The following is a 15982-nucleotide window of genomic DNA, read 5'->3' as shown; positions in this document are numbered from 1 at the left end:
AGCTTTCTCCATCCGAGGTCCGTTTATATTATTATTGTTAGGTTAAAATATACCATAAATTCCTATACTCTTTACAAATTTTGAATTTAACCCTCTGCTTTTTAGACTTTAAATTTTAGATGCAATTGCTAACATTGTTAAATTTATTGGTGTGATATTTTGAAATAATAAAAAATATTTATTTAGTAGTTATATAACTAAAAAAATCGCTTTGTAATGAACTTGAATTTAACAAAATAATTTTAACAGTTTTAATAGTTAAACTTAAATTTTAAAATTTAAAATGTAAAAAATTATATTCCTAAAAATAAAAGTATAAAACTAAATTTTAAATTTATTATTATTTTCTTTTGGAATCGAAAGCCACAAAACTTGACTTTTTCATATAAATTTAGAATTAAATTAGAATTTTGTAAAAATGGTGGAAGTTTTTATCAAGAAAGAAGTAGAAATGGGGTTGGGATAAAGATTGTATAGAAATCAAATTTGAAATTAGTGTGTTGTCCACTACAAAACAGATCACAATTCTAATAGTTCCACTTTGAAATAGACAAAATTTTAAGATATGCTGAATAAAAACAGTAGCAGAAAGTATGATTTTTGATTCTTCAATCTTCCCTTTGGTTTGGTTTTTTTTTTCAAAAAAAGAAAATAAATTAGCATACAAAAGCATTAATCAACATCGTGTGGTTGATATCTCATATATAATATTACTTTATATCATTATATTTTGGATGTTTTCATTTATCTTATCAATTAAGTATGGGATTACCACTGAAATTGAAATGAAAAGGATGCCTGCATGAATATAAGGGCGAAGGGACCGTGAAGTCCGGAGCTTGCATGTGCTTCCTAACATGGTAGGCTCCACCCTATCTCTAATCAAACCAAATCTTTCTCTAAATAACCCTATTATTCTTATTATAATTCATCGAAGAACCAAGTAATCATTGTGAAAAACTACAAAATCTTGATGTTTAAAAATCATCACCTCCCCCCCCCCCCACGTACGCTGATGACAATCATCCATTAACGATGTGATTAATTGGATTTTGGAAGTCATATTAATATAATGTAGTGGTTAATGAATAATATAGTCGCTATCCATGTATAGATCGATGCGCATGTGTCGTTAACACTAAAATATATTGTTGTTTTCAGCAACGTATTTCCGATTAAGCTTAAGCAAAAGTTGACCTAACAAGCTGTTCATTGCAGTAAAAAAAATGATGTTTTTAAATATAAGATGCTCAGCTTTCCCCGTTAAACAGCCAATTGCTTTGACAGAAAAAAGTTATTGATTTGATTCTACACACGTACACATATGTATATGTATATGCTTACAAAAACATCAGAAGGAAAAATACATTCACATGTCGTCCTTATGTTACTGATTTGAATGGTTGAGAGACATTGTTGACGTCCTTAATTCACCACAACCAGCATTTTTACATTGTGTTTGACAGCGAAATGGTTTAAAATGACTACTTGGTACCAAATAAAAGCTCAAAAGACCCTCCCCCACCCCCCAAAAAAAAAAAAAATCAAAGGCAATCGGACCGAGCCGAGGGATTGGCGGGATTTCAGGGAATTTAAGGAGAAAATTCCATGGAACTACACGTAAGGAAGGTCTAGTATTAAAGGAGAGCAGTTAAGAGATTAAGATAAAACCAAGTGGGTGGTCAGGGAAGGGTTGATACATCAAAATGCATGTGCAGGTGGGGGCCTAAGTCTTAACTGGAACATCTGCATGTGCAGGGTTTGATCGTTGTAAATGACTCCCGAATGTACGAAAATCTGTTTCTTGGTCTTGCTTTTCTCTCTTTAACATCACAATTGCTTTCTTGTCTCTTCTTTCTATTCAAGTCCACATCGAACCGCCCTTTTGTTTCCTATATAATCCCTTTCTTTCCAGCCCTTTTATGTCACAAACATCAACCACTAACATACCACACAACAGCCTTTTGATTAGCCTCTTTCTATTTGTCAAAAATGGCAACATCAGCAGTTTCTGCAACTTCTCTTCTGCTTTTCATCTTCGGTTTTTGCTTGCGAGGCGCCTTTGGTGATTATGGGGGAGGATGGCAAGGTGGCCATGCTACATTCTATGGGGGCGGTGATGCATCTGGCACAATGGGTAAGTTAACTTAAAAAAAGTAGTGTGGGGTAACGTGAAGTTAAAGCAACTTGCTGTTTCAAGTTCTTTTGTGTATCTTCCCTTATTGGACTTAGTCACTTTAAATGGTCTATAACTTATTAAAAGTTTACTTAATCTGAGGGTTTTCTATTTGCTGCTATTTCAGGAGGCGCTTGTGGATATGGTAACTTATATAGCCAAGGTTATGGGACCAACACTGCAGCACTTAGCACTGCTTTGTTCAACAATGGCCTCAGCTGTGGTTCTTGTTATGAAATGAGGTGTGATAGCGACCCCAAATGGTGCCTGCCTGGATCCATTACCGTCACTGCAACCAACTTCTGTCCCCCTAACTTGGCCTTGTCCAATGATAATGGTGGCTGGTGCAATCCTCCTCTACAGCACTTTGACTTGGCTGAGCCAGCCTTCTTGCAAATTGCTCAGTACCGGGCTGGAATCGTCCCCATTTCATTCAGAAGGTAAAACTTACAAAACCCTTCACTAGTTATGTACTAAAACAATGATTTGAGCTCTCGCCTGAATAACAAATTCATGTTGGTCTAAACAGAGTCCCCTGTATCAAGAAAGGAGGAATCAGGTTTACAATCAATGGTCACTCTTACTTCAACTTGGTCCTCATTACAAATGTTGGTGGTGCTGGAGATGTTCATTCAGTATCAATCAAAGGTTCCAAAACAGGATGGCAATTAATGTCGAGGAACTGGGGCCAAAACTGGCAGAGCAACTCTTACCTCAACGGTCAAAGTCTTTCATTCCAAGTCACCACAAGCGATGGAAGGACTGTGACCAGCTACAACGTGGCACCGGGAAATTGGCAGTTTGGACAAACATTTGAGGGCGGTCAGTTCTAGAGTTTCAGGACAGTAAAGGGTCTTTAAATGGAAGCTTGTATATGTAATAGCCATTGTTTGAGATAGGGGAAGGTATAAGAAGGAGAGTTAGGGTAAAGGAGAGGCTCAGCCGGCCCCATATGGCTGTCAATTGCTGAGGTGATTTATTGGCACCCGCTAGGCCTATACAGATATCTTTACTTGATTGATGATGATCAAGGATATTTTCATCTGTTTGGCTTTTGTTTAATTCATCATAGCCATGCCATGAAATGAATCAAAATATATATTTAAAAGATTTCTTTACTTAATTCTAAAGTTGCCTTAATGTTAGTTTATATGTATGATTTTGATCACAGATCCCAGTTTGGTGGTTGCTTTTGGCAGCCTATCTCAATAGAAACTACAAAGAAACTTCAAAATGGTCAAGCTACCTGATGCAAGAAGCCAATGTTTTTAACTACAAAGAAAACTTATTTTGTAACACATTTTGTTGGGACATCAATTTTGCATAGACCATTCTCACAAAGTATTCAGAACGGCAAATTTTTTATACTTAAACATAGAGCTTCATTTGTCCATAACTTGCATATTGCTAACTTATTAGCGCAATATATCAGTATGAAGATTCAGTAGCATCCCAATCCTGATGAAAATTATGGTGCATCCAAAACCATAGAAGAAAACTGACTGACATAAGCAAGTAGGCCGAGATATAATCCTTTTAAAATTTATTTACTAAAAGTATAGACAAACAAATGTACAAACTCTATGCAGACTATGAGTAATGCGGAAACTAGCAATAACAGGTCGGTAGAAATCTCGAACCATCTTTATCTATCCACTATAATATAGAAGAATCATTCACCAGACATTGCAGTTCAACTGATGGTGAAACGTGTACCTAATATTGTTAGTGTGTGTAACGACTCGATTTCCAATGGTGTCGATAAATACAGTTTCGGAACCTCGTTTCCGAAAACTGAGTCCATAAGGATGAAATATAGAGATTAAGCAAGTTATCATGAAAATATATTAAAACTCGTTTAAGAAATTTAACCGAGAAAATAGTTAATTAAAGCTTAGAGACTAAATTGTAAAAATCCAATCACTATTGAGTTTTAAATTAGAAAATGCTTGAGGACCTAGATAACAATTATCTAAAGGACCAAACATGATTTACTATCGAGGTAAACTCATATTATCATATGAATTAATTCGTATTGAATGATGTTGAATATTGAGAATTGACTGAATTGAATGAAGTAGAAAATAGCATGATATAATTGTACATGATATGTGATATGAATATGGAATGAATCATGTTATGTGATATTGAACATATATATATTGATGATGAATTGAAAAGAAATTATGATATTGAATATGAATTGATTATAAAATGAAATTGGATCATTGGTACCTTATTAATTGTTCGGGAAGAGTCGGATATAGTTGACATGCCATAGGATTAGATTGTATATCGGTTATATTTCAGTTATATACCAATGAACGTTGGACGCAACTTATATAATTCGGATTTCGATGAGACACTAGGTGTCAAATTAGTATGATGGTTGGATGATCCGTATATCCGCCTGAGTTCAAATTAGGTTAATAGAGATTATAAAATTTGAACCCATTAAATGATATTGAATTGAGGTGATAATGTGAAATAGTATCATATGTATACAGATGTGAAATGTGATTATGGATTGCATGTGAAAGATCATGCGAATCAGTTATAAACGAGCCCTAGGGGTTGAATCGAATATTAATGAGTCAATAAACTCAAGAAAGAGAATTGAATCGTAAGTTGAAAGATCAAATGACATTGATTGAAAATGAGGATTGAGTATCGCATTGTTAAATGCATATGTGCTTGAAACTTAAATGAGATTGGTTGTATACATGTCAACATAAGGCACAGTATTGAATATTTCAATTGGTTATTGAATAAGCTAGTATATGAGATTGATATTTGAATAAAGAACATGTAAATTGATATAAATAAATCTTAGCATATATTGATTGAATCATGCTTATCTTATAACTTGAATCATGAAAATACCGCTGAGTTTTATCGCTCAATGTATTGTTTGTTCATTCTATGCGAAGGTATCAGTGGATCTCGAGGTCTTGAGAGGTGAAACAGTATTCGGATCATAGATTCTCGACTCAATAATGTTTGTATAGTTATTTATGTTTCAATAGATGACATGTACCTAGATTTTAACCGTTTAAGATTGTAAATGGTCAATAGAATGTTTTGATTAGGGAATGATAAATAGAGGTTGACATATGAATTGTTATAACATGTATATATATGTATAAAGTTTTAAAAGTTTAGAAATGTGTAATTGAACATCATCATGGGATGAAATATTTTGTATGTTGAGTCATTAAACCATTGTGTAGCATATTTTGACAGTTATAAAATATAATAGTTGACGAAATATGTCTTCAATGTCGCAACACCAACATAAGGATGTTACGACACCAATCTCTAACATCGCAACGTTCCCTATTTGAAGTCGCAATGTCAATTTATTACTTTCCAAGTCAGGACGCTGAGCCTCTGTTGGTGATGTCGCAACATGGGTCCACCATGGTCACGATGCCAACTTGGAAAGTTTTGAAAACTTTGCATTCTAGTCCTTATTCGACTTGGGTTATCTGAAGAGCTTTAGTAAGCTCGTATAAGATTCGATTATGATTTTAAAACATACGGTGAATGCATATTGTACTTAATAGCATAGGTAAATGGTTTAATTGAATGGTAATTGATCGTAATTGCTTCAATAACGAATGTGATACTCGATAGCTTGGACCCAACTATCGACTCGAGTATGAGGTGTTACATTTAGCGGGGATAAAAATAAACTTATGAAAAAAATTTAAAGAAGGCTTCAAGGCGTGTATTAATGCCATTTTCTTTCTATTCACCCCTACCTATATTATGGTGTGTGAAAAAAGTTACTGGCAAATGAATTTCGAGGATACAATGAAACCTAATGACTATCTATGTTTTACATTGATGGAAATAGTTCATTGAGCACTAAGCAGAGTATAGAAAGAATATCAGTTTCTATAAAGAACTATTGCAATAATTCTTCATAGAACAATCTAGGAATATGAAATATTGTGAGAGAATAAAAAGAAACTTTATTTTTATGTTTTTTGAATGTGTCATACAAATGAAAGTTCACTCTTATTTATAGGAGGTCTCATGTCTCTTCATAAGGACATAACTACCTAAATGGGTAGTCATATATTTAACTTAATTGTTCAATAGGTATTTACTTGAATAATTATAACTATTTGTTAATAATTAAGTCACGTAACTTTTGAATTTAAGAAACATAACTCATCACTATAAATAGTGCAACTTTTGATTAATAATCAAATTACATAACTTTTGGTTTGTAACACCTCAATTTTTGGGGTTAGAAGTTTTGAGGTTTTAAGTAAGGGTGAGTGAGTAGGTTAAACTACTGTGTTTATTTAGCATTCTAATGTTAAAATGAGCATGCTAGTTTGGTGGTTGGATATGTGTTAGTTTACCTTTGGGTTTTGAGTTCGATCCTCATGTATGGTTTGATGAAGTAGTTTTATTTTAGATTTATTTTTTTTTAAGTTTTAAATTATTTATTTATTATTTTATCAAAAGTCTTTCCCATTCTTTTCCTCCCTCTTTATTTTTTTTCTTCTTTCGTTCTTTCTCTTCTTCCTTTTTCTTTTGTTTCCCTAATTTCTAGATTTTCTTTTTTGCTTTGTTTCTGTGGGTTGTTTTTGTCTCATTGGAGATAGCGTGGTTTTCTATTCTCGTATCAACCAGAATTGAGTAGAAGTTTTTCAAAAGGATAGTTGAGGCGTCGGTCATTTGTTGTGCATTGGAAGCGCTTATCAAGTGTGTTGTAACAACCCATTTTTAGTGAAATCGGAACAGTGGTTTCAGGACCACAAATCCGAGCCAGAAAGAAAATTTATTTTAATATTATTGCATGGCCTACTTTGTGATAGGAATGCCATATGAAAATTCTGATAAGAAAATTTTACCGATTATGTGTTTACTTAGGGAAAGGACCAAATTGCATAAAATAAAAAAGTTGAATTCTAGTAGCTATAAGTATCAAATAGCTATGGAATTCAAAACTTGAGGTCCTTATATGGTAATTAGACGATTAAAGAAAAGTTAGAAGATATTTTTGATGAATCATCCATGGAAAATTAGAAAAAGGCAAAGACTAAATTGGAAAGTGAAAAAAAATTAATGGATGATAAATAATTAAATAGAGATAATATCATTTTATATCATCTTCATCCCCAAAAACTCTATGAAAACCTTAGGAGAGAGAAAGGAAACTAATCAAGCTTAATTAGTCATGTTTTCTTGTCCCGTTTTTAGTAATTTTTATATTTTTGAGATCAGGATAGTTTAATCTATCTATTTTGGGGATTAATTTGAAAAGTTATCAAAGTATAGAAGTTTTTCCATGGATGAGTATGCTAAAATTTTTAAATTTGTGGTTGAAAATGAAAGGTTATTGATAGATAAACAACTTTTACAAAGTAAATTTTGTTAAAAATATGATTTAGGGATTAAATTGTAAAGATGTAAAAGGTATGGAAAATTTCTAATTTTGTGAAAAACATGTGCTGTGAAAGTTATATGAAAATTTTGGTTAGGCTTGAAATAAAGATTAAATTGCATGAATTTCAAATTTCGAGCCTAAGGACGAAATCGTTATTTGTGAAAAGTATAGGGGCAAAATAATAATTTTTCCTAGGATGTGAATTGAATTAAATTAAGTACGAAATGGATTAAATTGATATTAAATTTCTTTATATAGATCCTGAAAGACCTAATACCGAGTTAAATCGAGGAAAACAAAAAGTTTCGTATTAGTAGATTTCGTATACGAACAAGTATCGAGGTAAGTTCGTGTAACTAAATTGTGTATATTTATATGTTTGAATTAAATGTTGTATATGTGAATTGTATAATTATCATGTATGTGAAATTGATTGAATATCCGATAATGTCTGATAAATGTCAAAACCCATTTGAATAAATAAAAGTCAATGGATACAGGATTTCCAGTATTGGTTGTGGTCCAGCATATGTTGTGGACACACCATAGCTCAAAAGAGCATACCGTTATTAGCCCTTTCGAGCTTCCTGTTATATGGTTCAGCGAGCTTCCCGTTATAGCTCTTTGGAGCATTCCGATAGGTTGTGATCCTACATTTGTTGTGGACACATCTCAACTCTTATGAGCATCCCAATTAAAGGCTCTTGGTGAGCTTCCCATTAAATTCACTCTTTGTGAGCTTTCCCGATAGTGCTCGCTCAAACTTCTCGATATTGGCTATACGGAGCTGGTTCTTTGTGAACTTCTCGATTATGGCTCTTATGAGCTACCCTTTATATAGCCAGGATAAGCTTCCTGATAGGCTCTTTATGAGCTTCCCGAAATGGCTCTGTGTGAGCTTCTCGTTACAAGGCTCGAGGGTGTACTTCCCGATTATATGCCCTAATTGGGTACCCCTGAAGATGAATTGACGAATTATAGTAGTGTACACTAAAGTGTACTATATGAGCGTATCCATCTATATTTCTAAAAAGTTCAACGGGTAAAGTTCTGACATGGCTAAACTGAATCTGAAATGATTTGTCATCAAAATGTACATGTAATATAGAATAATATTATGGAAAGCATATGAATATGAAAGACATTAAATGATGAGCTCATCTATATTTTTGATATTATGTGAATTACTTGACTAACATGATTGGTGAAGTTGTGTCTTAGGTTATAAGTGTAACAGCCGTTTTTAGTCAAATCGAAACAGTAGTTTCGGGACCACAAATCTGAGGTCAAAATAATTATTTTATTATTATTTTAATGTCTACAACATGATAGTATGATTGTGTAAAAATTTCGTTAAGATATTTTATTGTTTGAGTGCTTAATTTGATAAAAATTACTAAATCGCGTAAAGTGTAAAAATTGTGTTCTATTAGCTAAAGGTGTATAATAGCTATAGAACCTTAAAGTGGAGTCCTTATGTGATAATTAGCCCATTAATTAGGTAGTGTATGATATTGGCTTGGCATTATGGAAATTGTGATTAAGTTTTAAGGTTAATTAAGTAAATTAGCAATTTAAGTTAATTAAAATAAAAAAAAATGATCATCATCTTCCATTATCTTTTCCCAACAGAAATCACCATGAGAAGAAGATTTTTTTAGGGTTCTTCATTCGACCATCTTCAACTCTTACAATTAGGTATGATTTTTGTCTCGTTTTTAATGATTTCTATGTGTTTGAGATCGTTGTAGCTTAGTCTAGCTAGCCCAAGGACTAATTTGAAAAACTGTTAAAGGTTTAGAGTTTTTCCATTGATGAATATAGTTGTATTTTGATGTTTGATGATAGAAATTGTATGCTTGTTGTTAGATAAATAACATTTGTAAAGTGATTTTTGGTAAAATTGTCAATTAGGGATTTATTTGTAAAATGTGAAAATTTTGTGGCTAATTATTAAATAAATGAAAAATATGGGCTACTATGGTAATAAGAGAAATTCAACTAGCATGGGTAGGGACCTAATTGTATGAATTTGTATTTTTATGAGTTAGGGACTAAATTGTAAAAATGTTAAAATATTGGGGGGAAAAGTGTAAAGTTACCATAATTTAATTTTGGCCTAAATTGAATAGAATGATAATTAAATAAGTTAAATTTGATTACTTATAGATCAAGAAAAGCGAAGTTCAGATCTAGATCGGGGGAAAAACAAAGTATTGGACTAGTCGATTTATTTCATCATTTTTGTGAATTGAGGTAAGTTCATATGTTATTAAGCATTGTTGTAATTGTGTTTTAAATTCTTTATATTTGAATTGTTGATGAATATGATTGTACGAAAATGTTCGAAGAACATTCGGCAATGAGAAATCCCGGTTGAACCTTAGGAATAGATTAGGATACAAATGACATGTCATTAGAGGTTATGTGATTTGGGTGCTGGTCCGTACGTCCTATCGGTAGCTGAGTTATCCGGCGTGTGTTGCAGATTCTCATTAGCTTGTGTGAGCAGCACTGTGTAGCTACGTCATGACCGTTAGCTTGTGTGAGCAGACCCGTTGATAACTCGAGAGTGAGCATTATATGAGATATGAGATTGAGATAGCTTTGACTAAGTATTGACACTTAGGGTGCGAGGTTCCTAAGTATCCAATAGTATTCCAAATGGTTCAACGGGTATATCAAAGATATGAAATGGTGAGAAATAGATTCGTATCAGTACAGGTATGTACCGAAACTATATGAGTATTGAATCTATGAAAGTTATGAGTTCATGATTACTTATGCGATTGACTATATGTTAACATTATGCTTTAATGATTTTGTAATATATTATGTTCATACTACTTGATTTATGAATGAATGGTGAGCTTTACTTATTAACTATACAAGCTTACTAAGCTTTATAGCTAACTCTGTTTACTTTTCCGTGTTTTATAGTGTTTATCGAAGCTAGCTCAGATTGGGAGTCGTTGGAGATTGCATCACACTATCAAGCTTTCACTTTGGTACTTTTGAACTTATGTATTTGGTTATATGGCATGTATAAGAGTTATGGTCATTTTGGCATATAGTTTGGTAATGGACTTAGCCATTTGAGTTGGCTTGTAAATGATGAATGGTTAGTTATGTGTATAGCCATGTGACGTGGCTTATTTTGGTTGATTTGGTATATATATATATATATATATATATATATATATATGCAAATGGCTTTTTATATGCATTTGGTAATTGCTATGTAAATGCTTGTGCTGAATGGTTGTTTGTGAATTGGTAATTTGAGTATCAAATAGTTGATAAATGAGAATTGGTATGCTTGTGATTTTAGGCAAAGTGATGCATAAATGAAAGTGACCATTTAGGTGAATTGAGAATATGAAATTGGCATGAATTGAATGGCATATTGTGGTACCTGTGTGCCTTGTAGTTGTTGGTATTGGTATAGCCTGAATTGAACTTGGTTTAGATGAGTTTAAATGTCATTTGAAGTTGTGGTATATGCCTTTTGGATTGGTGTAAGAGAATGCAATTTGGGTGAGAAAGATGGCTTGACAAATAGCCTATTTTTGTCCAGACGGGCAGAGATATGGGCGTGTGTCTTAGCCGTGTGTGACACACGGTCTAGTGACACGGCCGTATGTCCCCTAGTATTTAATTAGAAATCAAGTCAGTATGCTCCACACGGGCGTGTGACTTGGCCGTGTGGCATAAGTTAGTATACCCTACAGGTTTGGCACGGCCTAGCACACGGCTTAGTACACGGGCGTGTGAGGCCATTTCAAAGGGCACACGGGCTGGTCACACTGGCGTGTGGTTGGCCATGTGACTTAAGTCAGGGAGTTACACGGGGCCGGACACGATCTGGGACACGACCATGTGATCCCATTTCGAATATCCACAAGGCCTGTGACACGGACATGTCTTTGACCGTGTGAGACACACGGTCGGGCCACACGGTCGTGTGTTCCTTATATTTTGTAAAATTTTCTAAGTTTACTGAAAATATCCTAAGTGTAATGACCCAAATTTTACGGTTATCGGGAAAGTGAATTTTCGGGTCTCCATTTCTAAAAAAAAAAAATAGATTCGTAAATATTTATTAAAAATATTTACGAAGTCAATTGAGTGGTTAATTAGACTTTAATTAAGTAAATTTAGCTTAATTAAGAGTAGTTAGTGGAAAGGATTAAATTGAATTAAGTGTGAAAGTTTAATTATAGAATAAAGAAAAGTGAAGGGACTAAATAGGAAATAAGCCAAAAAGGGATGACAAATGTATGGTTAAAATAAATTAAATGTGTACAAATATAAATGGTACACATGTATTATACATGTGTATTTAATAATAATTAAAGTATATTATATTAATATTATTTTATATTAATTAATTAAATAAATAAAAGTTATGACAAGTGTAAGGTGATAAATTAATACATGTGTATTAATAAATATATACATGTATAAATAATAAATATTATAATAGTTTAATAATAAAATAAAGAAATAAAAGAAATGAAAAAGAAAAACAAAGCAAACGAAACAGAGAAGAACAGGGGAGAAAGAAAGGAAAGAAAGAAAGAAAGGGAGAAAAGGAAAAATCAAGGTTTTGAAGCTTTAAACTTTAATAGGTATGTCAATTTAGCCCTTTTTACTTAATTTTGATGTTTTAAAAGCTTTAAAACAAAGTTTTGATGAAATTAAGTTGATATTTTGAAAGTTATTAAATTTCTAAATATTGTTCATGTTGAGTAAAATGATGAATTAAGGGCTAAATTTATAGAAATTCAAGTTAGAAATGAAATAAGGATTGAATTGTAAAGTGATTCATAAGTTTTATGCTTTAAGGACTAAATTGAAAGAATTTTGAAATTATGGTTTTATGATGAAAAATAGATAATTATGTCTAAGTTTGGTTAAAATTGAGTAGAAATAAAGTATGAATTAAGATAGAAAAGTAAATGAATTTAGTTAGGATTAAATTGAAATTAAAAGTAGAAAATCAACATTTTGCACTAAGACTATTTTGGACAGCAGCAGTAGTCTAAGTTTGAAAAATCACCAAAATTATAGAAATTGAATTAGAGGATAAATAAAATATAGAATTAAATCTTATTGAGTCTAATTTCTTATAAAAGAAACGGTTTAAGCAATTGAATTGTAAATTATAAGACATAGTGAATTTTGTGAGACAAGGTTAGAATGAATTCGGGTTCCCCTATTCTGATTTTGGAAAATCACCAAAAATTGGAGAAAAATAATTAGAGGATTAAAGTTATATGTTTAGAATCCCTAATGAGTCTATTTTTAGGAGAAATCAATGGGAATATTATCCAAGTTCTGTACTGTGAGATAATTAATTTTTAGTGAAGAAGACTCAAAACTGTCAGACAGCAGAATAGGGGTGAATTTAAAGAATAAACTGTACTTAATGGCTAAACCAAAAATTCTGAAAATTTTATGGTAAGAAGATTTGTGAGTCTAGATTCAGAAAAAATTAACGGATCTTAATTTAGAATTCTGTAACTCAAGATATAAATTAGTAATGTATTAATGATTATGAATTGTATTAATTTCGTAGTCAATGTGGTACCGAAAATCTCAGCTAAGAAAGGACAAGACAAAGTCAACGGGAGTTAGCTCGAAAGTTACGGTTTGTATTTCTATAACCCAAAATTAATATTTAATTATTGAATTTATTATTTATTATGTATGGTAGGTGCATTGATTAAATTATTTGAAATAAAATAAATTATGAATATGTGTAAATATGTGAATTGTGTATTGATTGAAAAGTGGTTGGAATTGAACCGAAGTATGATTATATGTGAATATCTGAAATATATATTGGTATTGAATTGTATACTGATCAAAAAGTGGAAAAGTGAATTTGAATTGAGTTGAATTGAATTGAATTGAATGGAATGGAATGGAATTATGATTAATTGAAATGTGTATTGGTTGGATATTGAAATATGAGAAATTGTGATTGAATTGAAAGCGAATTTGAAATAGAAAAATGATTTGAATACCCTATTAACTAGTCAAACTGAGTCGGATATAGTTGGCATGCCATAGGATTTGGAAGTGTTCAGGCACTGAGTGCCATACTGGTGTGTTTGGTTGGAACCCGTATATCCGCCAAAGTCCGAGTCTTGTTAATAGGGGTAAATATGAATATTAAGTAAAATTGGAATAAGAATTAAATTTCCTATTAACTTGTCGGGCTAGTCGGATATAATTGCCATGCCATAGGATTGGAAGAATACGGGATTTATCGACTTTACCGATCCGGCACTTTATGTGCCGTATTTTAGGCACTTATGTGCTAGTTACTATTAACGCTACTGTTACTGTTACCGATTCGGCACTGTGTGTGTCGAATATTGTTACTGTTACCGTTACCGATTCGACACTGTGTGTGTCGAATATTGTTATATTACGTTATCGATTCAACACTTTGTGTGTTGAATATCGTTATTATTATCATATCACTTATTATTTGATTTGTTCGATGAGGTACTCGTACCGCATCGCTACTATTATCATTATCGTTCGGCTTCGCCTATGAGGCACTATATGCCGCATCTTGGTGTGTTGGTTGGATCCGTGTATCCGCTCGAGTCCGAGTCATGTTAATAGGGGTAAATAAAGGTATAAAATAACTTATTATTCTTGAATAATTGATCGTTAGGATAATTGTATTCTATGGATATTGGACATTCTTGAATAATGAATATTCTTGAATAATTGATCATTCTTGAATAAACGATTGTCACCGAATGAATGACGCTCTTGAATAACTTAATAGTTCTTGAATATCGATTTTCTTGAATAATTGATCGTTATGGGATAACCGATCAATTGATCGATCTTGAATAATCGGTTATTATTGAATAATTGATTGTTACCGAATAACCGATCGTTACTAAATAAATAACTATTCGAGTGTTAATGAACATTCTTGATTGATTAATTGCTATTGAAAAATAATAAATGATTTGAAATTTAAAGTAGACCAAAACATTGGTTGGAAAGTGAATGTTTGAATTCTCATTGAGTTTGAATAGTTCAATATATATAAATTAATATGTTTTCTAATTGTTTAAGTGTTCGATTATAGAAATACCATTGAGTGTATACTACCGCATGCAGTTTGTTTCGCATGCGAGTTAAGTTAAGGCTAGACTGTTGAATCAGCATTTCAGGCCGATCCCGAATTCAATAAGGTAAAGTATGTTGAGTATTGATAATGGCATGTACCTAGGATGTTTAATGAGAGTCATTTAGGTTGTAAAAGTATTGATGAAATAAGTAAATTATGGTTGGCAACGGTATATAATATGAATTTTGAAATTTATAAAAAAAATTCGTATTGATTCTAAATTAGTTCCAAATTGAATTTACTGTCCATATTGGACCGCGAAGGCCCATTAAAGGGACGACATCTTAAAACTAGGATGAGTGTGAATATTTATTTTAATTAATGACTAAAATTGGACTGTACTGACTAGTAATGTCTCGTAACCCTATTCTGTCGACGGTATAAGGTTAGGGGACGTTACACTAAGTTACCAGTTTAGTCCCGAACCACTCCTAAAGCATGTTTTGGGCCTTGTAGGCTCGTATTAGGGACGTTATGAATGATTATGAATATTTTATATTTGAAATGGAAAAATGTATGAGAAATGTATGTTTATTTAATAAGTCTGGTAATACTTTGTAACCCTATTCCAGCATTGAATATGGGTGAGGGGTGTTACAATAAGCCAAATTGTTTGGATGCATTATTGTATCCTTATCTTAAATGTAAATATATGGTAAGTTAAATTCATGTTATACGAACTTACTAAGCATTAAATGTTTACTAGGTTTTCTTTTCTATGTTTTATAATATTCGAAAGCTCGTAAAGGTTGGAGATTAGTCGGAGTATCATCACACTATCCTGCAGCTTGTTTTGGTATAAATAAAAAAATTTACTTTGATATAATGGCATGTATAAGCTAATTTAACCTATGATGATATGTAAATGGATGTCTATAATCTAGCCATTGGAATGGCTAGTAATGGTATATTTTGGTATGATAATATAAAGTTATATCATGTTTAATACATACATGTATAAGGTTTGGTTAAATTGAATTAGAGTAAAATATAAATCATCATAAGAAGGTAAGCTTGATCATATGAATACGTGATACTATTTCATACATATTAATGATGTTTTCTTGATTTATATGACTTGAATTAGTTGGCAAATATATGCAAATGTTGTTGTAGGTTAAAGGTTAAATTTGGGTGAGAAATAAGGCTAGGAAATGGCCTTATTTTGTCCACACGGGTAGACACACGGTAGTGTTTCTTGACCATATGTGACACACGACCTCGTACATGGGCA

The 15982-nt window shown here is 32.2% G+C and overlaps 1 protein-coding gene across 1 annotated transcript; it reads left to right on the top strand.

The window, feature by feature from the left end:
* The first annotated feature begins 1370 nt into the window (after window positions 1-1370).
* On the top strand, window positions 1371-3286 carry LOC108450287 (expansin-A8-like). Its single transcript, XM_017747842.2, has 3 exons — window positions 1371-2137; window positions 2304-2616; window positions 2706-3286. The coding sequence occupies exons 1-3, from the start codon at window positions 1993-1995 to the stop codon at window positions 3007-3009; spliced, it is 762 nt and encodes a 253-aa protein (XP_017603331.1). The 5' UTR covers window positions 1371-1992; the 3' UTR covers window positions 3010-3286.
* Window positions 3287-15982: the final 12696 nt, after the last annotated feature.

This window comes from Gossypium arboreum, chromosome 5, assembly GCF_025698485.1.
Source record: "Gossypium arboreum isolate Shixiya-1 chromosome 5, ASM2569848v2, whole genome shotgun sequence".
NCBI lineage: Eukaryota > Viridiplantae > Streptophyta > Magnoliopsida > Malvales > Malvaceae > Gossypium > Gossypium arboreum.
This window is presented reverse-complemented; position numbering and strand designations above follow the sequence as displayed.

Excerpts from the sequence above, each read along its gene's own strand:
- LOC108450287 (XM_017747842.2), top strand. The coding sequence starts at position 1,993 with ATGGCAACATCAGCAGTTTCTGCAACTTCTCTTCTGCTTTTCATCTTC. Across the intron at positions 2,138-2,303 it reads TGATGCATCTGGCACAATGG|GAGGCGCTTGTGGATATGGT; the intron begins GTAAGTTAACTT and ends CTGCTATTTCAG. Across the intron at positions 2,617-2,705 it reads GTCCCCATTTCATTCAGAAG|AGTCCCCTGTATCAAGAAAG; the intron begins GTAAAACTTACA and ends TGGTCTAAACAG.